At 58.3% G+C, this 21,949-nt stretch overlaps 11 protein-coding genes across 11 annotated transcripts; 6 read left to right on the forward strand and 5 right to left on the reverse strand.

Moving 5' to 3' along the window:
- Nucleotides 1-318: 318 nt before the first annotated feature.
- LOC62_04G006582 (uncharacterized protein) lies at nt 319-1,256 on the forward strand (the record flags this gene model as incomplete). The annotated part of the gene is made up of 2 exons (XM_062773149.1): nt 319-355; nt 406-1,256. 2 exons carry the CDS (start codon nt 319-321, stop codon nt 1,254-1,256), a joined length of 888 nt encoding a protein of 295 aa, XP_062629133.1.
- Nucleotides 1,257-2,280: 1,024 nt separating this feature from the next.
- Nucleotides 2,281-2,906, forward strand: LOC62_04G006583 (uncharacterized protein; the record flags this gene model as incomplete). Its single annotated transcript, XM_062773150.1, has 2 exons — nt 2,281-2,314; nt 2,338-2,906. The coding sequence occupies 2 exons, from the start codon at nt 2,281-2,283 to the stop codon at nt 2,904-2,906; spliced, it is 603 nt and encodes a 200-aa protein (XP_062629134.1).
- Nucleotides 2,907-3,567: 661 nt separating this feature from the next.
- Nucleotides 3,568-4,512, forward strand: LOC62_04G006584 (uncharacterized protein; the record flags this gene model as incomplete). Its single annotated transcript, XM_062773151.1, has 3 exons — nt 3,568-3,598; nt 3,643-4,411; nt 4,467-4,512. The coding sequence occupies 3 exons, from the start codon at nt 3,568-3,570 to the stop codon at nt 4,510-4,512; spliced, it is 846 nt and encodes a 281-aa protein (XP_062629135.1).
- Nucleotides 4,513-4,853: 341 nt separating this feature from the next.
- Nucleotides 4,854-6,970, forward strand: LOC62_04G006585 (uncharacterized protein; the record flags this gene model as incomplete). The annotated part of the gene is made up of 3 exons (XM_062773152.1): nt 4,854-5,018; nt 5,227-5,624; nt 6,193-6,970. 3 exons carry the CDS (start codon nt 4,854-4,856, stop codon nt 6,968-6,970), a joined length of 1,341 nt encoding a protein of 446 aa, XP_062629136.1.
- Nucleotides 6,971-8,423: 1,453 nt separating this feature from the next.
- apdF_3 (Aspyridones efflux protein apdF) lies at nt 8,424-9,937 on the forward strand (the record flags this gene model as incomplete). The annotated part of the gene is made up of 4 exons (XM_062773153.1): nt 8,424-9,063; nt 9,116-9,296; nt 9,337-9,731; nt 9,780-9,937. The coding sequence occupies 4 exons, from the start codon at nt 8,424-8,426 to the stop codon at nt 9,935-9,937; spliced, it is 1,374 nt and encodes a 457-aa protein (XP_062629137.1).
- A 232-nt stretch (nt 9,938-10,169) lies between these two features.
- LOC62_04G006587 (uncharacterized protein) lies at nt 10,170-11,760 on the reverse strand (the record flags this gene model as incomplete). The annotated part of the gene is made up of 3 exons (XM_062773154.1): nt 10,170-10,845; nt 11,170-11,313; nt 11,369-11,760. 3 exons carry the CDS (start codon nt 11,758-11,760, stop codon nt 10,170-10,172), a joined length of 1,212 nt encoding a protein of 403 aa, XP_062629138.1.
- A 437-nt stretch (nt 11,761-12,197) lies between these two features.
- On the reverse strand, nt 12,198-12,886 carry LOC62_04G006588 (uncharacterized protein; the record flags this gene model as incomplete). Its single annotated transcript, XM_062773155.1, has 2 exons — nt 12,198-12,513; nt 12,570-12,886. The coding sequence occupies 2 exons, from the start codon at nt 12,884-12,886 to the stop codon at nt 12,198-12,200; spliced, it is 633 nt and encodes a 210-aa protein (XP_062629139.1).
- Nucleotides 12,887-14,203: 1,317 nt separating this feature from the next.
- Nucleotides 14,204-15,975, forward strand: LOC62_04G006589 (uncharacterized protein; the record flags this gene model as incomplete). The annotated part of the gene is made up of 2 exons (XM_062773156.1): nt 14,204-15,779; nt 15,854-15,975. 2 exons carry the CDS (start codon nt 14,204-14,206, stop codon nt 15,973-15,975), a joined length of 1,698 nt encoding a protein of 565 aa, XP_062629140.1.
- A 1,387-nt stretch (nt 15,976-17,362) lies between these two features.
- On the reverse strand, nt 17,363-18,253 carry LOC62_04G006590 (uncharacterized protein; the record flags this gene model as incomplete). The annotated part of the gene is made up of 1 exon (XM_062773157.1): nt 17,363-18,253. One exon carries the CDS (start codon nt 18,251-18,253, stop codon nt 17,363-17,365), a length of 891 nt encoding a protein of 296 aa, XP_062629141.1.
- Nucleotides 18,254-18,896: 643 nt separating this feature from the next.
- Nucleotides 18,897-19,799, reverse strand: LOC62_04G006591 (uncharacterized protein; the record flags this gene model as incomplete). The annotated part of the gene is made up of 1 exon (XM_062773158.1): nt 18,897-19,799. One exon carries the CDS (start codon nt 19,797-19,799, stop codon nt 18,897-18,899), a length of 903 nt encoding a protein of 300 aa, XP_062629142.1.
- Nucleotides 19,800-20,690: 891 nt separating this feature from the next.
- LOC62_04G006592 (uncharacterized protein) lies at nt 20,691-21,705 on the reverse strand (the record flags this gene model as incomplete). Its single annotated transcript, XM_062773159.1, has 2 exons — nt 20,691-20,751; nt 20,801-21,705. 2 exons carry the CDS (start codon nt 21,703-21,705, stop codon nt 20,691-20,693), a joined length of 966 nt encoding a protein of 321 aa, XP_062629143.1.
- Nucleotides 21,706-21,949: the final 244 nt, after the last annotated feature.

The following is a 21,949-nucleotide window of genomic DNA, read 5'->3' on the forward strand; positions in this document are numbered from 1 at the left end:
TCGGGGCAGATTGGGACTACAGGGCTTACGTTGCGGTCGCCGGTTGATGCCTCGTTCTGAGCGTACCTGATATAACTTGGGCTAGTCTGACTGCAGGAGGGGCGCGCGGTGAGCCTGAGGGCATTGGATGTAAGAAGAACGACTGCAAGAATGATTGTCAGTCTCGCCCCGTCCATGGCGATCATCTTCCCCGGCGTGATTGACGTCAGACCAGTCCTCTGGATAAAGGACGAGGTTCTCAACCCATCCAGAACCAGTACTGCAACCCGTAAACACACACCCCGACTTCACCATTGTTCACTGTCTTTCAAACAAAACATGTCTGCCGAACGACGTGCTGTACCAAGCACATCGAGTGAGTAAGAACCCAGCCACATCCCATTGCCCACCACACTGATACTTCAGCTACCACCGCCGCAAACGACCCTGACTCTGTGCGGGCCGCGGAGCCCACCCAACCCGACATCGTGCAGCCCGACATCGTGTTCCACCCAGACTTCAACACCCCACCTACCGCGACCATATTCCAGAGCAGCGACGACATTTGCTTTCGCTTCGACATCGACATTCTGGCGCCCGTGTCTGCATTCTTCGCCGACCTGCGTGATATTGGTGGCGCTCTCGTGCCAAACGACAGCAATGCCGTCATCCCCCTTCCGAACGCAACTGCCCGCGCTCTAAGCTTCACCTTCCGCCTTCTCAGCATGCATCTCAACTTGCGGGCCCATGAAGTCTTAGACTGCCCCGACGAAATAGGACTTGACGAGTTCATTGATGTCATCAAGGCGTACGACCTCGGCATGGCGGCAAAGGCGTTCTTGGACGCCCGGTTCTCGGACGGGCATTGGGTGCTCTCGCCCATCCCCGTCGCTCGCCTGGTTGTGGCGTCCGTGGGCGGTGCTGCTGGACCGAGCTCCATGCCCTTGTCACTGCTGCTCGGTTACAACATCAGCGGATGGGCACTGAGGCACATCTCATCTACCCCCATGTACAAGAGGGCCCGCGAGAAGGGGACAGTAGCATTGCACAGGCTGCTCAAGAACTTCACGGCGGCGGTCGCGTCCGGAAAGACGGGCATGATCGGTTACCATCAAGACATTGTGTCTCACAATCTCGACCAGCTGATGATGATGCTCCCGGGCCACGCACTTTACATCGTCTCGGGCATCAACTTTATCGACAACAGCCTTAAGAAGCCCGGTCGGGTGCTCTTGCGCCGCGAGCTGCGTCGTCTGGACACCGCTATCCATGAGTGAGCTATGCATGAGTACTAACCATACAAAGTATGTGTGGACATGCTGACTGGAGCACAGGACCAGCGTTGATCTGCGATGATCAAGGTTACAGCCCAGATGTCCTTCAATGTGAGTGGACTGTCATCAACGATGCCTCGACGACACTGTTGTCCTGCCGTCATCGTTGGATTGCACGTAGTAGGTCAACCTCGAGCTGTAATCTGGACAGCTGCAGTGAATACAAGGGTCCGAATACCATTACACACGTATGCATCATGCTGTTTCTATGTCATGGTAGTGTGGACAAAGGGTGTCCGTCAAGCTGTGCATAGCGCAAAAGAGATGTTTGCCAATGCCAGCCCCTCCTGCTCGCCCGCCAGGCGAGTTTACCTGGTCATTCTTTTCTCCCAGGTGTCCGCTTGAAGCTCGTACTCGTATTGGATGGATCGATCGTTCGCGACTAGGAGGTAAGACTCACGTGCTGTGTTCGGTTTCGTTCGAAATCTTGGTGTTCTTGCTGGGACACACTGGGATTCGAACTCACCGAGTCGGCCTCCAGGGGCATAGGAGCCCAAGGATGAAACCAGTCCTGGTCTTAACGCCTTGTCTCTGGAACGAGCGAGCTATCGGGGCTTTTTCAAGCATTGGCACGAGCTGGGAGCTAGTAGCCATTATAAGCAGCAGTGCAAGCAAGGCATGCATCAGAAACTGAGGGGCAACAAACCGAACAAGACACAAAGCAACACATCACTACTCGCGACTGATTTCCATCCACCACCGCCCCCCGTGCACTCGACACGTCCGCACCGACTCACGCGTTGCGGATCATTGATTGCACGGACCATTGTCTTGTCACACTCCTTGTGCACACGTACACCATCTTCTTGATGTGTGGGCGAGAGTGTGCAGCAGGATGGCGCGGGCAAATACGCACCGCGGTCGGCCCCCAGCAGCTCACCAACACTCGCCGCACCGCATCCTATAACTTGATGCCCACGCCCACAGTACGACTCCCACTGCTCACCAACGCTGCTCAAGTGACACAATGTCCCGCCAGCAACCACGTACCCGCGCCTCAAGTGAGTGTCCCCTCCAAGCACAGCACTGAGCCCAGTCCCGGCGGAGCACCTCCTCAACGCTGAGCCGCTGCCCACCAACGACCCGCACATCGTCGTGTTCCGCCGCATGCGCTTCCATGTCGCATTCACCGAGCCGCGCTGGGCGCCCATCATCCTCAGCTCGGACGGCGTAGCGTTCCACTTTGACCTCGCTCTGCTGGGTGAAGTGTCGCGCTTCTTCCACCGCCTCCAGATGCTGCCCTCGCACCGTACGCCGTTCGCGTCCGACCCCACCGCCATTGCTCTCCACGTCGCCAAGTACGAGGCGCTGGCCGTCATCCTCACCCTCGTCCGCGACGACCATGTCTTCCTTACTGGCCTTCGCCATGTCCCTCCCGTCCCCATCAGCCACGAGAACCCCGAGATCCGCGTCAACTTCTACGATATCTGTTTCGCGTACGAGTTCAGCCCGCGTATCACGTGGTTCCTGCCCCACCCCGCCTGGGCTGGCAGCATCGAGGGCCCGGCGCCTGACCAGACCGAGCACGACGCGCTGGTCGACCGCCAGACGACGGCGGCGGTACAGGTTGCTGCGACGTACAACTATAGCTAGGTTGGTGGGTGTGCTTGAACGGGCGACTGACCCCTTGAAGGCTTGTCTCACTTGAACTCATCTCAGGGACGTCATCCAACGACACATTCGCGCCTATTGTTCATCATCCACACTGTTCACCACCACGCTGTCCATTCGCCCTTCCCCATTGTCCGTCATCCCGTCACCATAGAACATGGAGGATCCACCTCATCCACTCCAGCTGCTGCATGCATCCATCTAAAGTCGCGTGGGCAAATATTCGCGTGTCTCTTGTCGATGTTGACACCGCCTGTTGTTCAATGACGTCAAGCGGGGCCCCAGGTTTTACCTCCACTTTTCGTGTCCACCTGGACCATTCGGTCGGTGCATCTGGGGGGGGGGACGAGCTCCTCGACTTGACGGTACCCCATTTGCATGCAGCTAGTGCGTGACGCTGGGGAGATAGTTTGACAGCTGGTACTAGTCACTTGACACAAAAAATGTGAAGGTGGGCGAGGGGAGCGAGGGGAGCGAGGGGCGCCGCCCCGCTGGCACTCCATCCTGTCGGTGCGCCCCAGATGCCTCCGTCGTCCTCTGCACACATAAACCGCTGAGCACTGACACATCTCTCTTTCTTCAATCCTCCTCCATCCACCCATTCACTTCACAGCATCGTTGATCAGGGACACGAGACTCCAACATGGCCTCGTCAGCCGACGCAGACAGTCGAGGTACGTGCTGTAGTCGTTTGGCTAACGCAAGCTGACATGCCCAGTCAACACTGCCGCGGAGACTGCCGAGGTGGATGGTGTCATGTATCACCGCGACTTTACCAAGGCCCACTTCCCTGCAATCCTGCAGTCCGACGACGGCACCTTCTTCCAGTTTAACATCTACGCTCTGGCTGGTGTCTCGAAGTTCTTTGCCAACATCCTCGACCTTCCTGTCGAACAGGCCGGCATCCGTACCATCCCCCTGCCGTCGGCTAGCACAAAAGGACTCGCCCTCGCCCTCAAGCTCCTCCGCGACCACAATGATGCGGGGACCAACACAGTTCAAGTTTTCAATTGGCCGAATCATGACGAGCTCAAAGGCTTCCTTGACGTCGTCATGGCGTATGATCTTGAGATCGCCGCGGAGTCGCTGCTCAAACGATCCTCCACCTCTACAATCTGCACCAGTGCTCAGGCATTCGGACGTCTCGTTCTCGCCATCACCATCCAATCCCGCTGGATTGAGCACGCCCTCCTTCTCACTCTTTCCTACGACGTTACCACAATGGCCGACTGGATAGAAGACAAACTACGCGAGGAGCGCTATCTCCAAGAGCTGTACATTCTCCACCTGCAATGGAAGTCAAGGATGCTAGAGGTGTTCAAGGAGGGCATCATGTCTTCCATTGGCCACCACGCGAAAGTCGACGGATGGACCGGATTCATCAATGAGCTTGCAGTGGGCCTTCTGGACGAGACAAAGATGAGCCCCGGTTACCGCACTGGCTACGACCTCGAGAGCATACTTCCCGATCTCCGCAAGAATTTCCTGTAAGTGTATTGGGACCTACAGCGGAGAACCAACGCCAATAGCTCACCATCGAAGCAATACCAAGCTCCCTTCCCATAGGATCGCGTACGACAAGAAGTGACTTGGTGCATGAGTTAATACACCTAGGTCACCTGTCATCGACTCATGCAAGCGATGCATTCTGGGTTGCACTAATGTTGTCACCTATGTCATACGTTCCTCACTGATCGGGCACTGTAGGATTCGTCCAGGAAGCGTGCTTACTTACAAGTGAATGGTCCACCCCACCTCTCCCCCTTCCCTCGTCTGCAACCTTCTTCCTCTCACTCTCCTTTCTTTTGTTCAACAACCACCTCCGTTGTGCGCAATGCTGTCAATATCAAGTATCCGCTCCAGGGTGCGTGGATCACCTCCCATGATGAACCAAACTAACCCAACCCAGCCCCCGTCGTCGACACGGTGATGCTCAAAGGTGTCAAGTACCACCGCGATTTCACCGACGCCCACTTCCCCGTCATCGTCCAAGTGGATGACGGCACGTCGTTCAAGTTCAACATCTACTCTCTGGCCAGCGTGTCAACCTTCTTTGCGGACCTTCTCAGTCTGCCCGTGACTGACAGGGCGGAGGTGCGGGTCATACCTCTTCCCTCGGCCACCAAGGAAGGTCTCGCCCTCGCACTCAACCTACTCCGCGACCAGACGGACGTCAGCCGGTACCAAGTCAACACGGCTCAGGTCTTTACCTGGTCTTCTCAGACTCAGCTGGACGGGTTTATCCATGTCGTTAATGCATACGGCCTCCCAGTGGCGGCCGAGACGCTGCTCATGCGCTCAGCTGCCGCGTCCATTATCACCAAAGAGCAAGTCTTCCGGCGCCTATGTGGCAGCCAAAGTCAACTCGCCATGGCTTAAGAGGGCCGAGCACTACTCTCTATCCCCTGACCTCTTGACTATCAGCGATTGGGCGCGCCGCCAGCTTGAAGAAGATGGCTACTATGAGAAGCTTCTCAATCTTCACTTCCGGTGGAAGTCGAGGGTCCTGGAGCTGTACATGTACCTCTGCGACAGCGAGAGGGCCAAACAAAAGCCCCCACCACCTGTTCTCAGCTGGCTACAGCAGCTCCGTGATCTTCCTGCCCTGCTTTACGATGAGAAGAAGATTCGAAGCACGTTTGGGTATTACGACAACAAATTCGTCGCCATGGTAATGGCTATGAGGACCGAGTTCAACTTGTAGGTCTTCAAGCAGGTGAACCACAGCCACTGACACAAACGAGCGACATGAAGATGCCGACCCGAGCGATCACGTACTTCTAGTGAGGAGCAAGCCAGCCCGATCCCTCCTCCCAGCGACACCCATCTCTCCCCTCTCCATAGTTTGACGAGACAACATTCGCGCATGTTAATGCACCACCAGCACTGTCATTCGTAACTGGCCCTCCTTGTCGCCCGCAGGCGGTTCTCATCTGTCCTGGGCTCTCAAACCTTTCTCCTAATCCGTGCATGGACGCATCCCTCCGCGGTCTCTGGGAAGTGTCACTACTGGCTCGTTGAAGTGTGGAGTTGTGAATGACCAAGGTGTGTGGATCCACGCCGCACCGCCACCCATCGCTTCGTGCCGATCATCAAACATTCACATTCCACCATCCACCTTGTCTCTTCCATTCACCCACTCTCTCATCCTTTACTTCCAACCACACCAGAGGTCAGCTACAATGCCGGATTCAACGGCGCCATCAGCAACAGGCAAGTACTGCAACCAGCATGTACAGTATGCACAGTGCTAACTCAACGCAGGCAGCACCGCCGAGGACACGGTTGACGTCGACGGCGTCACCTACCACCGCGACTTCACAAAGGACCACTTTCCTGCCATCCTGCAAGCCGACGACAGCACCTCGTTCTCCTTCAACATCTATGCCCTCGCCGCTGTGTCCACCTTCTTTGCCGACCTCCTTACCTTGCCTGTCACCGAATCGGCGGGGCCCCGCGTCATCCCACTGCCATCGGCAACGAAGCCAGCCCTCGCTCTCACACTCAAGCTCATCCGTGACCACAACAAGACCGATTTCAGCACGGCAAACGCCGTTGCGTGGCCCACTCGCCTTGTGGTTGAGGACTTCCTTCACGTTGTGCGCGCCTACGACATGTCTTTTGCTGCGGAAACTCTTCTGGCACGCTCCTCCCTCTCCTCCACCCAGTCCAAAGAGCAGGTGTTCGAGCGCCTCGTCATCGCCGGCGCAATCGACTCGCCATGGATGGAGCATGCCCGGCTCCTCAGTCTCTCCCATGACGTGAATACCTTGGAGAGCTGGGAGCTACAGCAGCTCCGGCACGATGGCCACCTTGAAGCGCTCTATCAACTTCACCTTCAATGGAAGTCGAAAGTTATCGACTTACACAAACATATGAGCTACTTTCTCGCCGGATGCAGCATCAAAACCACCCGCGACTGTGTCACTCTCCTCAATGTTCTCCCCAGCGTGCTGCTTGACGAGAAGAAGACGCAGGAAGCATCCATTCAGCACACTTACCTCTCGCAATTCCTGATGACTCTGAGGCGTGACTTCAAGTTGTAGGCATTGCGCCGTCGACGGTCGTCGCTGACTACCCCCAGTGACAGGAAGTTCCCAAGCCGCAAGATCGAGTACAGCAAGCCGAGTTCCAAGTGAACGGCACGTCCTTGAACCTTGTGTCCCATTCAAGTATAAATCCTATGACTACCTCGAACCGCGTCACCTACCAAGAACCGCCAACGTTACCGCGAAAGCCAGTCGCGGTGAGTTGCCCGACACGTCCAAAAACAACCACGACCTGCACCAAAGCCGATATCGGAAAACCACCGGATCGGCCAAAGTCCGGCAAGCCCGTCCCTCGTATCCCGGCAACCCCCCGCCAAACACGATGAGTGCATGCATGCAGTGGTCTGTGGCATCGTGGCGATCACGGTGTTGGCGCACACGGCTGTGCTGCTCGTGCTGCTTGTGTATGGGCGACGTGTGGCGGTCGGAAGGAAACGTACCCGGTGGGATGCGGGGTGCGGGGCTCACTCACTAGTGTGGATTGCACTTGGTTGCCGAGGTATGCTCCACCGCTGACGACGACTCACGTCCTCACCCAACTCATCCTGCGACTGACTCGCTCGTCCGTCTTGAGCCGCTGAGGTGCAGGGCCCCGCACGCACTTGCGCGAGCGCACCCGAGCCGACGACGCTAGTAATGGGAATAGCAAGGTGAGTTGCTATTCTGCGCACAGGCTTATCTTGGCGCTGTGGCTCGGGCAGGTGACTGACCTCGTCAGCAGGTGTCGTGGCTCGTGTGGCGTGGCGGAAGAGTACCGCATCGGCGTCACTCACTTTGTGTTTGGCGCGTGCAAGCTCGCACGACTGACGCCCGAGCGTCATGGTCGACGGCGGCGCCGTGCCTTTCCGGGCCGGGATGTCGGGCAGCGAGAGCTGGTACTGGCCCAGTCGACGCCGTCGACGTCCGGCCGGCCGAGAAGACGCACGGGCGACGACTGGTGTGTATCTCGTTACGAACCAGTCTAGGCGTCTTCGTGGTCGCCGTTGCTCTCAAAGTCTTCACCAATTCCCCGGCAGTCTTCACCAATACACTCTTCACCAATACACTACTAGTCTTCACCAATTCGGCTCCACACCTTCACCAATTCGGCCCGCGTTTCACCAACCGCCCACCCACAATCTCCACATTGGCCGAGAATCCAGGGCCATAACACCCTTGTCGCCGCTAATCGCCCCTCAATAACCGGGATTAGGAACTGCATCCGATGGTTTGCAGCATTGTTATGGGTGGAACTGCTCCGCACCTTGATCGCTCGCTTCCTCTGCTTGCCCGCGGCAACCAACATGACCTCGCTCTAACCATGTAGCAACTAGCTCACCTACATGCTCATGCCGCAGTGCATGCCGCAGCTCATCAGCTGATGTATAACTACGCTCGCCATGTCTCGTTCTCACCATACACCATGACACCCCCACAAGACAACATCTCAGTAAACACCTACACAGCCGACATGGAGAAGCCGGCGGCGGATACTCCCCGCCGCGGCTCGGTTGTCGGCTCGACACATGACGACGGGGACAGCGACCTAGTCGTGAACGCGCTCGACCGCGTCATGTGCCGGCATTCACAGGCAGCAACACCAACACATCCAGACCCCGGCCCTAACCCGGACGGCGGGTTCGACGCGTGGATGGTAGTGTTCTCCGCCGCGTTGGTCACGACGTGCCTCTTCGGCTTCGTGACCTCCTTCGGCCAGCTGCAGCTCTACTACCTGACGCACCAGCTGGCGGGCTACTCCAAATCGACCGTGGCGTGGATCAGCACGATCCAAGGCTCGCTCGTCTTCACGCCGTCCATCATCTCGGGACGCGTGTTCGACGCGCACGGAGCCCGCAAGCTCGTCATGGCGGGCAGCGTACTCTCCATCGGCGCCCTGGTCGGCGTCGCCTTCTCCCACAAGTACTACCAGTTCCTCCTTGCCCACGCGCTGTTTGGCATCGCAAGCTCCATCCTCTGGGCGCCGGCCACGGCCGTCTCGGGCCATTGGTTCACCAAGCACAGGAGTACGGCGATCGGCATCATCGTATGCGGTACCGGCCTCGGAAGCGTCATCTACCCCATCCTCCTCGTGCATCTTTTCGAGAAGTTTTGTGAGTAGCACGGCGGGCTTCCATTCCAGGCAGAGAGCTAACCCCGCCTTAGCCTTCCGCAACTCGATCCTCATCATCGCAGCACTCAACACCGGCCTCCTCGCCCCCTCATGGGTCTTCCTCAAGGCGCGCCACCCACCGCGCGCACCGGCACCGTGGCGCAAGCTCAAGGAGCCATGGAAGGAGTTCAAGTACGCGTTCCTCGCCCTCGGGTCGTCCATGTTCATGATGAAGTGAGTTGCATCGCCTCTTGCTGCCGCTGACGACGACCAGCTGGATGTCGCCCATGTTCAACGCGCCCGTCGTCGCGGCGGCCAACCACATCCCGCACAACATCGCAGAGTACGCCATTGCCATCCTGTCCTCCGGCTCGTTCATCGGCCGCCCCTTTGCCGGCTTGATGGCCGACAAGCTCGGCGTGTGGAACGTCTTCGGAACCATTTCGTTCATCACCTCCATCTGCCTGTTCGCGTTCTGGGTCGCGCCGATGAACACGCCGGCGACGATCGTCGGGTGGTTCAGCTATGGCTGGCTGTCCGGTGCATGGGTCACGCTCGTGGCTGCTGTCGTTGCGAGCATCAGCCCCGCACATGAGATCGGCATGCGCGTCGGCATGGTGTGGTCGTGCTGCGGGCCGACGCTACTCGTCGGGCCGGTTATCTGTGGAGGTGAGTACGCAGAGCGTAGCGCAGTGGGCCGAATTCTGACACTCCCAGTCCTTGTACAGGCAGGCAACAACACGTTCAAGTACGCTGGCATCTTCTGCGGTTGCACCTTCCTCATCGGCTCCATCATGGAGGTCGCGCCGAGGATGTACGAGTTTGTCCGTGGCCGCGTTGGGCAGTCAAAAGAGGTGGACAGCAGCGCTGCGTGAGGGTTGCAGGGATCTACATTGTTGTAACTGTACATAATTGCTCTACACAGCTCATAGACAAACGGATGTACGTCGTTTGATAGACGCAGATGAAGGGGCTTGCCCAACGCTCGAAGCCGTAACGTAGGCGGACGCCGGGTATTCGGGTGTGGAGTCTGGCACATCATAGGCTTCAGCACCTGATCAGGTCAACTCACGCCTACATGCTACCATGCAGATGCCTCACTCTATACTAGACCTTCTTCCTCTTGGCCGGCGCGGCCACCTTGGAAGCTGGGACGAAAGGCGAAGCCGCTGGTCGGGATGACGTGGCTGGGCGCTTGTCGAGATGCGCTTTGTACAGCTCGGCGAGGGCGAGGGGGTCGTTCTTGAGGGTCTTCTCTGCCCACTTGGACATCGCGCGGTGGTTGTAGCGGAGTGTGTTTGAGAGCTCCTTGACGACGTAAGGTGACTTGGTCGCGCACGCAAACGCGTAGCGCTCGAACGCTTGGATCGACTGGGTCGACTTGAATGGGTCGTTATCGTCGACACGCTTGCCTTCCGCCTTGTCGCGGGTGAGGGCGAGCAGCTCGTCCGCGACGAATGACATGTCGTACTTGTCGACGAACTTGATGACGTCGTCGAGAACCTTCGTGGTGGGCCAACGCGTGGTGTTCTCGCGGCGATGATTCATTCCCTCGCGTATGAGGTCGAGGCAGAGCTCGAGCGCGTCGGCACTGATGGCGATGGGGATGGGGTTGGCGTTGCTGCATGGAGGAGGGGGCACCTTGAAGAGGTCGGCAAAGAAGGGTGAGACGTGGGCCAGGAGGTGCGGGTTGAATGTGAAGCGCACGCCATCTGACGACTCGAGCGTGATCGCCGCTGCGTCGGCGTCGCGCTTGACGACGGGCATGGTGCGCGGATCGGTCCTGTCGGGCGGCGCTGTGCAGAGGGAGGAAAGGTTGTGGCCTATTGTGAGATTTTGGGGCTAGGTGGTTCGAGTGGGGGTGTGATGATGTGTGGGACGGCTTTGTGGTTGATTGGGTGGAAGGAAGATGAGACAGACGCCGAGACTCCAGTTCGATGACGCGGCGACAATCGCTCACACCCGTCCCACTCTCTATGGTAACTCACTGTCATCATTCAGTACTGCATTCCGAGCTTAATGATTCTCGCTACAACCAAGTGTCCTATGAGAGTGTCCTTTGTTGGCTTCCTGCCCTAGCAGCCGGTCAAGGACCCGAGCTCCCTACTTCTTCTTCTTCCTCATCGTCGTGCTCGAGGCGTACTCCGCCTGGCGCTTGTAGTTGGACACGGTGTGGTCGAGGTGGGTCTTGTAGAGCTCGGCAAGCTTGTTGTGGTCATCGAGAACCGTCTTGGCCCACTCGGACGCGCGACTGTATTCGAACTTGATCGTGCTCGTCGTCGGCAAACGGGGACTTGGTGGCGCACGCAAAGGCGTAGCGGTCGAACGTGTGGGAGTCAACGATGGCTGAGGTGCGGCTCAGTAGCTCATCTGCCACGAACGTGAGCTCGTACGCGTCCACGAGGGTGAGAAGGTCCGACAAGACGTCGGTCGTTGGCCACTTCGGACGCGGCGTCGTGAGGCGGTAGCTCATCCCCTCCTCGATGAGGGTGAGGGCGAGCGCGAGCGCATCAGTGCCGACGCCAGTGGGGATGGGGTTGTGCTTGGTATCAGCTGGCGCAGGCACCTTGAGGAGGTCGGCGAAGAACGGCGAGAGGAAGGCGAGGACGTGGCCGTTGAAGGCGAAGCAGGTGTCGTCGGACGACTGGAGGACAATGCCGGTGGGCGACTTGAAGTCGGGGTGGAACTTGGGTGGCATGGTGCTGAGGCGCTGAGGGTGAGCTGGTGATGTTTGCAGCTTTGCGGGGCTACTGACTACTTGTGCTCGTGTATGCTCGTGGGCACTTTGTGTCGGCCTGATATGAGGAAGGTGGGTTGGTGAGGAAGTGGGAGGAAGGAAGACGAGGAAGGCGAGATGGGAGGTTTTAAAAGCTGCCGGTTGGGTGACGCGACTACTGTACCATCCAGTCGTCCAGCCAAATCCAACTACTAGCCCCTCGCGCTCTTCTTCTCCGCCTTCCAGTGGCCAGTGGCCGTCATCCTGCCCGTGCACGCATGACCACAAGCCTTCTCCTCCCCTCCGACGCTGGTATCCCCGCGAATCTAGGTACAGGTACTCGAATTGCATCACGAGCTGCATTGGCTATCCGAAGTCGAGGTGACTCTTGCCCCCGGTGAAGTTCGGCACCCAGTCGTTCACCGGCGTTCGAGCACCGCAGCGATGACTGACTCGCGGGTCTCGCTAACCTTCTTGCGCTTGCTGCTCGAGCGGCCGTCGTCGTGCGTGGGCGGGTCGCGCTTGTCAAGATGAGCCTCGTAGAGGTTGGCGAGGCCGAGGGGGTCGGTGCGAGCAAGAGTCGTCTTGGCCCACTTGGACATCTGGGAGTGGTGGAATGGCAGAGTCGCGGCGAGCTCCATCTTGATGCACGGCGACTTGATGGCACAAGCAAAGGCGTAGCGATCAAACGCGGCCACGGGGTCAGCCCCGATCACGAGGTTGTCATGGCTGTCGCTGTTGGGGGGAGGGTGACAGCGAGGAGCTGGTCGGCGACGAATGGAATCTCGTACCCGTCCACGAAGCCGATGATATCCGAGAGGATCTCAGTACTGGGCCACTTGGGCTTGGGGGAACCGAGGCGATGGTTCACGGCATGGCGGATGACGGTGAGACTGAGTGCAAAGGCCTCGGGGTTGACCGATATGCCAATCGCGGAACCCTCGCGGCCGAACTTGGTCTGGGGGCCAAAGCGGATCACCAGGTCGGCGATAGAAGGGGAGAAGTGACCGAGTAGGTCCGCGTCAAAGGAGAAGTGAACGCCCTCCTGGGTATGGAAGAGGCCGTTGGCCGCCGACGCGGGAAAGTCGGGGTGATAAGCGTCGGGCATGGTGCTGGTGTCGCGGTGCTGGGCTAGATGAGCTAGAGCGTGAGCTGTGCTTCTCTCAACGCTACCTACCAGCTGGCCGTCACGATCAAGAGCTCCTGTTTGAGTGATTCCGTTAAAGGATGGTGATATGGGTGGAAGGAGGATGGAAAAAGACGATGTCGAGTTTATGACGGGCGACGCGACGCGCGCCAGATTTTGACTCCGCTCGAAATCAAAGGATGGGAGAGAGATGGGCGCTCGGGCATCATGGCCCCACGGGGGGGAGGGGGGCACGCGCGACGCAAGAAGAGGACCGAGCTTCGGGGAGTAACGGCGCAAGGCCGCCAGGTGGCGAGGAGATGGCGGGGCACTGACGAGCAGACCCTTCAACACGATCAGCACCACGTAGAGGCCTCAGGCAAACGTCAAAGCACCCCACCAACGTCGTACATCTGGACGGCGGAGGGAACTGGCATGGGACCTGGCAGTACAAGCTCCCAGCAGCACCAAGTACACTTGATGACCTCGTCAACGTCCAACTCGTGTCGATGTTGCCTGCACCCAGGGGTCCAATGTCGGCTGATCAACCGCCGTCATCAACAATGGTGTGGTGCCCCGCGCGCGCAAGTCAACTCGTTCACCGTGTTCACTGGGCATGTGTTCTACCATGCAGTGCGTCCAGGATACCATGATGACCCAATGCACCTTGGACTCACCATCGACCCCGAGCAAATGCTCCTCACGCCGCTGGCGAGCTCGATGTCCATGATGTCGACAAAACCTACTCTGTCAAGTGGACAGCCTCCACCGCGCGTGCAAGCCCGATCACTCAGGGTCGCCGCGGCGGGGCAATGCGCTTCCGCACCGCGGCTACACTGCTGTCCGTCCCGCCGTCTTGGCGGCGTCTTGTTTGTTGGGGTCGAGGGGATGAGATGCGCTGCAGAGGGTGTGTACTATCTTCGGCGACGGCGTCAGTGTGCGCGCTGAATGCGCCTCAGGCGGTTGTGGAACACGAGAAAGGTGGAGAAGACTGATGGTCCGAGGGCCGATGTGGGGCCGCGGGGGGCGGGGGCTGCCGATTGTGTGGCCTTAATTCGTCCCCCTGTTTTACACGTCAGGTCGCGTCGACCCGCGGGGCTGCCCACCCCGGCATTGACCGCGAGCTGGTGTTGTTGTTGACTTGACCGTCTCCTTTCTCATCTCATTCGTGTTCGCTGTTGTTATCGATACCACCTTACCCCAGAGCCAGTGTAGGTGGACAGCCTGTTACACCAGCTTACACATCGCAGAGCTGCCCTCCCCCCTCCCCCCGGTACCCCTTCCGCCCCCGCGGTCACCATGCAGCGGAACGAACCACACCGGCAGGAGCAGTCGCCATTTGCGTCGCTCCCCGCCGAGGTCATGACCATCATCGCACGCTGGGTGCTCACCGATGACATTCTTGCCATGCGCGAGACTTGCAAGAGCGTCGAGATCAAGCTCGCCTCGTCATTCTCATACGAGTTCTTCCGCAAGCGCCAGTTCTTCATCTCGACGCCGTCGCTCGAGGCCCTCGTCGGCATCTCCAAGCACCCGCGGCTACACTCCGTCCTGACGCACGTCATCATCGCCACAGACCGCTTCGAGCAGCTGTCCCTCCATCGGGTCGATCCGGTGCAGTACGACAATGCCAAGAAGTACGTCGCGGCTGCCGACGACCAAGACTACCTCTACAAGTCGGGCAAATACCGCGACTACCTCTTCGAGGCGTTTTCCAACCTCACCAACCTCGACGCTGTCGAACTGCGCGACTTCAACTCGCGCACTCGCTACCGTGACGGTGCGCTCGCCTTCTGGTGCAGCTACGGCAGCCCGACCTTCCAGCGCCTAAAGAACAAGATCTTCCCTCCGCCGGCGCCCCACCCAGCAGCCAATGATAAGAACGGCTTTTCGCTGTCCATGCTCCCGGACGGCAACAACTACTTCAGCCCGCACAAGATCTTTGCCGGCGCGCTCGTCCAAAACATCCTCATTGCCCTCGCTGAATCCGGCTCAAGGCCGACCACGTTCGAGATCAACCTCAGGGACATCCACTGGAGCATTCAAGACTCGACGTTTTTCATCCCCCGCAACGTTCGCCCCAAGCTCCTTCCCGTTCTAGACAATCTCCGCTCGCTCCTCCTAGCGGTGACTCTGGTCGACACGGACCTCCAGCCTGTCGGCTTCCGCGCTCCCCACCTTAAAGAGTTCATCAAACTCTGCCCCAACATCGACCACCTCCGCCTCAACTTTGGCTTCAGCCCCGGTAGTGCAGACGTGCTCGTTTGGCTTGCTGACAATGATGGCGCATCCGCGTTGGTGACAGCGTCGCCGTCACCAACGGTGTCGCCTGCCGGCAGCCCCAACACCAATACCAACGGCGCGGACGCTGTGGATGGTGACCCGATGACTGCCCTCACGCTTCCATCTCCGTCGCCGCCTGCCCTAGCAAACCTCCGTAGCCTCGACCTTGGCTTTGTCGACACTGACATCCCCACCTTCGAGGCCATCCTGATGCGCTTCCCCGATCTGGAAAACCTCGGTCTCTTCCGCGTGTGCCTCCACGACGAAGCGGACACGACGGTTGTGATCAAGGACGGCCTCAGGCAGGGTACAAACATATGGGTCAACCTGTTTGAGGATCTCGCCGACAAGCCTACCAACATTACGCGTCTCAGTGTCGGCATGGTGACGCAGACAACGGCTGGTGTCCCCGGCCGAAACTGGGTCGGCCACTCTCGCTACTCTGATCCCAACGACCTCCTCTCGTCCAAGGTTTACTTCACAAACAAGTTCCGCAAAACATCGAACGTCTGGGCTACTGCCGCCCAATGCATGAAGGTAAAGTGGCCACAGTATGTTATACCAACCTCCTCCCATGGATCGGACACTGATGGTGAGTTCCCCCGCGATAGTTATGTCGGTCAGGCGCTCGACGCCCAAACGTAACAAGACGCTGAGCCAAGTTAGGCGACGACGACGAGGACGACGAGGACGACGAGGATGAAGCAGAAGACGAGAACGCTGGAGACGATGACGACAATGAGGATGACAACAACGGCGACAATGACCCGCCCAACGACGACGAATAGTGTTTGTTTTCTGTGCATGTATATAACGGTTGACCATGTCGTGTGTGGGCTTACTGGCTTTCTGCTACCTGACGCATATATGGTTGTGGCAATGGGTTGGGATAACTACGAGTCCGCGGTGAGACTCTGGAGCAACCGACTAATGAGCCTCACTGCGGACGGTGACGCGATCAGAATTGACCAACTCGTGCAATTTCCACTCACGATCCGAAGAACTGGGTCAGGCGGGAGACCTCGAAAGCGCTGAAAAAGTCGCGCTCGTGCAGAGCCTGGGCAACAGTTTCCCTGTCGAGCATCTGGGCTCGGCTCAATAACTTTCGGAGTTCCTCGATCCTCTCTCCGAATCGGTGGTGAGTGCACGGATTGTGGTACCACTGCTGTACGCCGCAGGATGTACAGTGCCTGGCGCTGTTCAGGTGATTGAGGAGGAACTCGTTGAAACGACGATACCACTCGACTTGAAATCGGATGAGGCGCATGTGCCAATCCGGAGCAGCATATTTGTCGAGCATTCTCTTGCCCCAAGGCGTCAACACGGCCTCGTCGTCGAGATTGAGCATGACTGTGGCCTTCATAGCGACGTCGGTAAATGGTGACGCGGTGCACGCCTCGAGCACAAGGCGGTTGAGGGCGTCACCATTATCCTGGTGTGGGCAGCGCATGACGAGGATATCATGAGCAACGCCCAAGTCGTACGCGCTCACGACACATTGATGAGACCTTCATGCGTAGCTACTTCGGGCCAGTTAAAGGGGGCTGAAGTACGGGGGTTAAACTGGCTTTTGATGAGGTGCAGCGCCAGTGCAAGTGCGTGTGACGTTGCGTGTGGGAGGGGGATCACATCTCGGCCGGATGCTGGCGTGGGCAAGGAGACAAGGTCGGCGAAAAATGTCGACGTAGAGGCGAGTATGTGAAGGCTGAAGTAGAAGTACACGCCGTCCGAGGACTCAATGATAGCCAGCGTCGGGGCCGCAGTGGCAAAGTCGGCGTGGAAGACGCGGTTGTCGACGGTGATTGTCGGGACTGGGCTCATCAGTTGGGACAAATGCTGCGGGGACATACCATCCTCGGAGGGCTGGTCATTAGTCGACTCGGTGGCGGACATGATAGGATTGGTGGTGATGAGAGTGAGGCGCACTGCGGTGGGTATATGTAGTTGCTCGTGATGAGGTGACACCTCGACATCTGGGGGGGGGGTGGAACGCTGACAGCTCCCTCAGAACCCGTGACAGCGGGGCGGGGCGTGTGAAGCGTCCGACGCAGGCAGAATAGACGTCATGACACGGAGGCCAGTCAGGCTGACAGGCGATGATGAAAACGGACTAGAATGCATGTCAAAGTACTTGGGTTGGGCCTTTGTAGGACCATGAGATTGAGTCAAGGGCGCTCACAGGTCACAAAGCCACTTCTGGAGCGGCCAATGGATCTCAAAAAGCTTGAGCTTGATCTCGGGCACCACTCCAAGTGATTCCTGCCACTCCAGAAGGGCGCCCAAGTTGCGCACGTCATCCTTGTCCGCCCAAGCTCGGAATGACGTCTTGTCGCCTGCCAGGAGCTTGATGAGCGTCTTGGTGGTCGTGATCCGCTGTACTCGGGACAGGTCGAATGCGCCGGCCTGGACTCGCTGCAGGAGCCTGGCTACGGCCACGGTGCTCCTGTTGAGCAGGTGCTCCCACTCGGACTCGATCTGATACAGCGATGCCATGACGTGGGGGTAGAGTTCGAAATAGGGCTGCGCCCAGGCGACCGTGTGAATCTGGTCATCCACCCTGGCGGGGAGGAATGCGCGCGCGGGGGGGCCGAGCTCCTCGCAGTTGCTTGCGGCGGCGAGGATGAGCCACTCGAGCTTGTGTGCTTGGAGTTCTCGCTTTGACACCATGCCGACGATCTCCCGGCCGAGGCGTTGGAGGGAGTACACCGGCATCATGTCGAGGAACTGGATGAGGACGACACCTTGCGGGCACATGCTGATGGGTGCGGGCGGAACGCCTGGCAGCGAGTCCTCCAAGATGCTGATGGCCCAAAAGATGAGGTCCAGGCCATGGTGCCCAGCCTTGTCGAGAATGATTGGTTGATCCGCGGTACCGCGTGGCAGCGTGCGGTTCTTGACTGCGTCCGCGAACCACGGCGACCACCTGGTGAGGGCATCGAGACTATAATGGAAGTGAATGTCGCTGCTCGACTTGAAGAGGGGTAGGCTCGAGGGACACGAGTACTCGGCGTGGTACCTGATGCCGTTTATCGTCGTGGTTGGACAGCTGTTGGCGAGGTTGGACATGCTGTGTGAGTCCGCGAGCGGGAGTGGGAGTGGTGCTGATGATTACTTGGTGAGTTGGAGAGAAAGAGTCTTGAATCTCAGTTATGTATGAAAAATGAAGACACAGAGACGCACTGATGGGGATCAAAACAGAGGAGCGGCCAGTGATGGGGGTAGGTGATGAACAGTGCCAAACACCTCCACCGAGTGGCGCCATCAAATGCCACATTGGTGAAAAACACGGCAGGATGTCCATCACTCGTGCTGGGCTTGTTTTGGTAGCACCGGCGGCAGCGACAGTCAGTCGGCACTGTACATGTTACGTGATGGAGTCAGATAGAGCCGAGCACTGCTAAGGCGGCGGCTGGTTTTGAGATCATGCATACGCGGAGACGGAGAATGGCCTATGAAGTTGAATTCAGAGGACCGGGAATAAAAGAAAAAGGAGTCAAAAAGAAAACAATACAGTGCAGGCCTGTGAACTGTCAGTCATGTTTGGTCCCAGGCCCACTGGGGAACTCACGGATTGACACGATGATTTGGGAGACGGTGTGGAGCAGTTGAGGCTCTGCCACATGCAGTAGCAATTCGTGCCTGTTGAGAAGTCAGCAGATTCAATGAGCAGCAAAGCAGTTGGTATTTTCACTTACAGTCCTTAGAGCGTCTACATGTGAGAGGTGAGAAGCTTCAGATTCGCAGTCAAGTTGTCGGAGAGCACGGGGCTCAGGTTGAGCGGCTTGACAAAAGCATCAATGTTGCCAAGGAGCCATGGGTCCTCAGACTCGAGGTATGCCCAGACCTTCTCAGTGACACCGTTGGCGCGGGCCTCCGACACGGCAAACTGGTCCGGTCCCTCGTAGTACTGGTTGCAGGCGTCGCAGTCGAGGTCGCCGCACTCCTCAGGGTCGTGCTCAAGCTGAAAGTCGGTCTCGAGGGAGAACTGGAACTCGCCGAGCATCTGCTGCCAGGCGTGGTGAGAGGCCCAGAACTCGTCGAGGCAGTCAAGCAGCACGTCCACGCCCGACATCATCTTGACAATCCACGGGGGACGGCTGCTGAGGAGCTTCAGGGGCATGTTGGTGGCGTTGAGACCGTAGCCGCGCATAGCACAGAGCGCCTCCGTGGCACCGGTGTATTGCCCGGCGACCTTGGCAAAAATGAACCACTTCATGGGCGGGGGGCGGTTCCAGGGGGACGAGAGGTCGATGCGGTTCAGAAGGGCGGTATAAATGCCCTTGAACTGAAACATGTTGATGGTGGTGATAAGGGACTCCAACGTCTCATCCTCGGGCCACTGGAGGTCCTTGGCGGGCTCGTCATCCGAGTTGCGGTCGGTGATGAGGATGAAGAGGAGGCGGAGCGCCTCGGGGGTAGAATTCGTCATTGGGATGATGTCGTAAGTGGCCTCGGCCTGGGCGGCCTCAAACATCTCCTTGAACCTGGGGGACACGAAAGACAACGCGTGCAGGCTGAAGCGGAAGAGGGTGCCATCGCTCGCGGAGAAGTAAGCGAGGCCGCCACCCTGTGTGAAGTCGTTCTCAGGCGCTACAACAATCTGGATGGCCATGGTGGGCGATGAGGAATAGTTGAAGTTGGGACAAGGTTGAAGTGAGGACTGCAGGAGGGGGTCAGTTCTGTTGGCAAAGTCCTCACTTACGAGGTAGAGATGGTGATTCGGAAAGGTTTGAGAGACAGAAAGAGGATGGGAGGCAGGAAATCTATAGGATGAGAGGGGGACCTAGAGATGAGGCCGGCGACGGCACGCAGGACGCCGACGAGGTGCTAGTTTGTTGAGCACAACAACAGCACAGGCCTTGTTTTGAAGTGATGGGTGATGGGCAGCGAGGCGTCGCAACAATGGTGGGGGGCGGAGATGGGTACGAGGACACCATTGTGGGGGTAAACAATTAGCCACGAGTGATGGGTGGCAAACAAGAGGCCGAAGGTGATGAGCAGTTCAACTTGGGGACCAACCATTGCTCGCCATTGATTGGTGCCAAACAAAGGACATGACGGTGATGAGTGGTGTAAGCTAAGCAGCTGTTTTGATGGATGCCTCGAGGGCTCGCTTTGGGCTCCATTCTCCCGCCGCCTCGTCACCAAGATGAGGACACGCCAGGACTGGGCCTTTACTATGAAGGGTAAAGGGTTGCCTTGCTCCTACGCTCCCCAGCAGCTATGTCTTCCAAAATGAATGCTATATTGCGATCTGACACTGCAGTGAAAGAAAGGAGCCACATTCACCCCAGTGTTCCGGCTAAAATGGCACCAGCCGACCAGCCGACCAGCCACAAGTGGAATCCATGCACCCAGACAATCATGTTGGCCGATTGGCGTTTGACGAAAACTTAAACGATGCATATGCATATGACTACCCAGTAGTCATGTCATTTCAGAGGCAGGGATCAGAATGGACGGAGTCGAAATCAAGCACTTGTGCTGGCGGCAGGAGCGGGGCTCACAGAGCCTGCCAGGGCTGTCCAGGGCGAATCTGGTACGTGTGCAAATGGTTGCAGTACCTGGCCAGATGGTGAGCACTTGCTACTGGCGGTCAACTCAGGCACTTACGGCTCCGCGTTGGGGCGCATAATCACAGTGAGGCGCCTGAGGTGCAAGGTGAGCTTCTTAGCAAGGGGGCGGCTGAGGTAGCTCCTGAGGCCCCAAGCCTCGATCAGCTCCTTCTTCCACGGCTCCTCATAGTTGTCAATGAAGAGACGGACTTGGGAGACCAGTCCGAGGCGACGGGCCTCGAAGTTCACCTCGCGGTCGGCCTCGGGGTCGCAGTTGTCGCAGCTCTCCTCATCGCAGAGAGCAGGGTGGTGGCTGTCGGCAAAGTCGAACTTGAGGTGCTTCTCAAACTCGGCGAGACACCACTGGAAGAACTCGTGGTGCTCCTTGAAGTCGGCGAGCCACTTGGGGTGGTCCTTGTCCATCTTGTGGGCAAGCCACTCGGCACGGCCGTCGAGCAGGGTGTTGGGATAGTTTGCCTTGTTGAGGCTGTACTTGCACGTCGCATCGAGGGGGGCACTCGTGTCACCTCCGATCATGCTGGCGACAGCGAACCACTCGAGCTTATTGGCGGGGCGCCAGGCGGCGTCGAAGTTCGTGCGCTCGATGAGCAGCTCGCCGAGCTTGTAGAGCTGGTGGACCTCCATGAGGTTCACGATCGACTCAACGACCTTGGTGTTGGGCCACGGGAACTTGTCGGTGGGCTTGGGGGTGACGAAGTGGTCGTTGAGCATCCCAAACGCGAGGCGCAGGCCGTCGGCACATGCGAAGCTGAAGTCGAGAGGTGCGGCGCCAGGGCCGCCAGGCGCAGTCGCCACCTTGAAAGCCTGGAGCTTGGGCGAGAACTGCGCCAGACGGTCGAGGCTGAAGCGGAAGACGGTACCGTCGGCTGCCTGAACGATTAGGAGCTGGCCACCACCCTCGGGGAAGTCGTTCTCAGGCTCGAAGTGAAGGTCGTTGCCCATGGTGGATGGTGGGTTGGGAGGTGGGCTGAGGCGTTAGACTGTTTGTGGTTTGGCACTTACTGGATGGGTTGGAGGTGTGAGGAAGTGAGGTGGAATGAAGAATGAAAGTCGACCGAAATGCTCTCTTGATATAGACCGAGAGAGGGGACACTGATGGACTTTCAGGCGGTTGCGCCAGGCGCTGCGGTGCGAACTTGCGCCGACAAACATGGGAACGTAATGCAGTGATGAACAGATGGCGTCG

This window comes from Vanrija pseudolonga, chromosome 4 (genome assembly GCF_020906515.1).
Source record: "Vanrija pseudolonga chromosome 4, complete sequence".
Lineage (NCBI taxonomy): Eukaryota > Fungi > Basidiomycota > Tremellomycetes > Trichosporonales > Trichosporonaceae > Vanrija > Vanrija pseudolonga.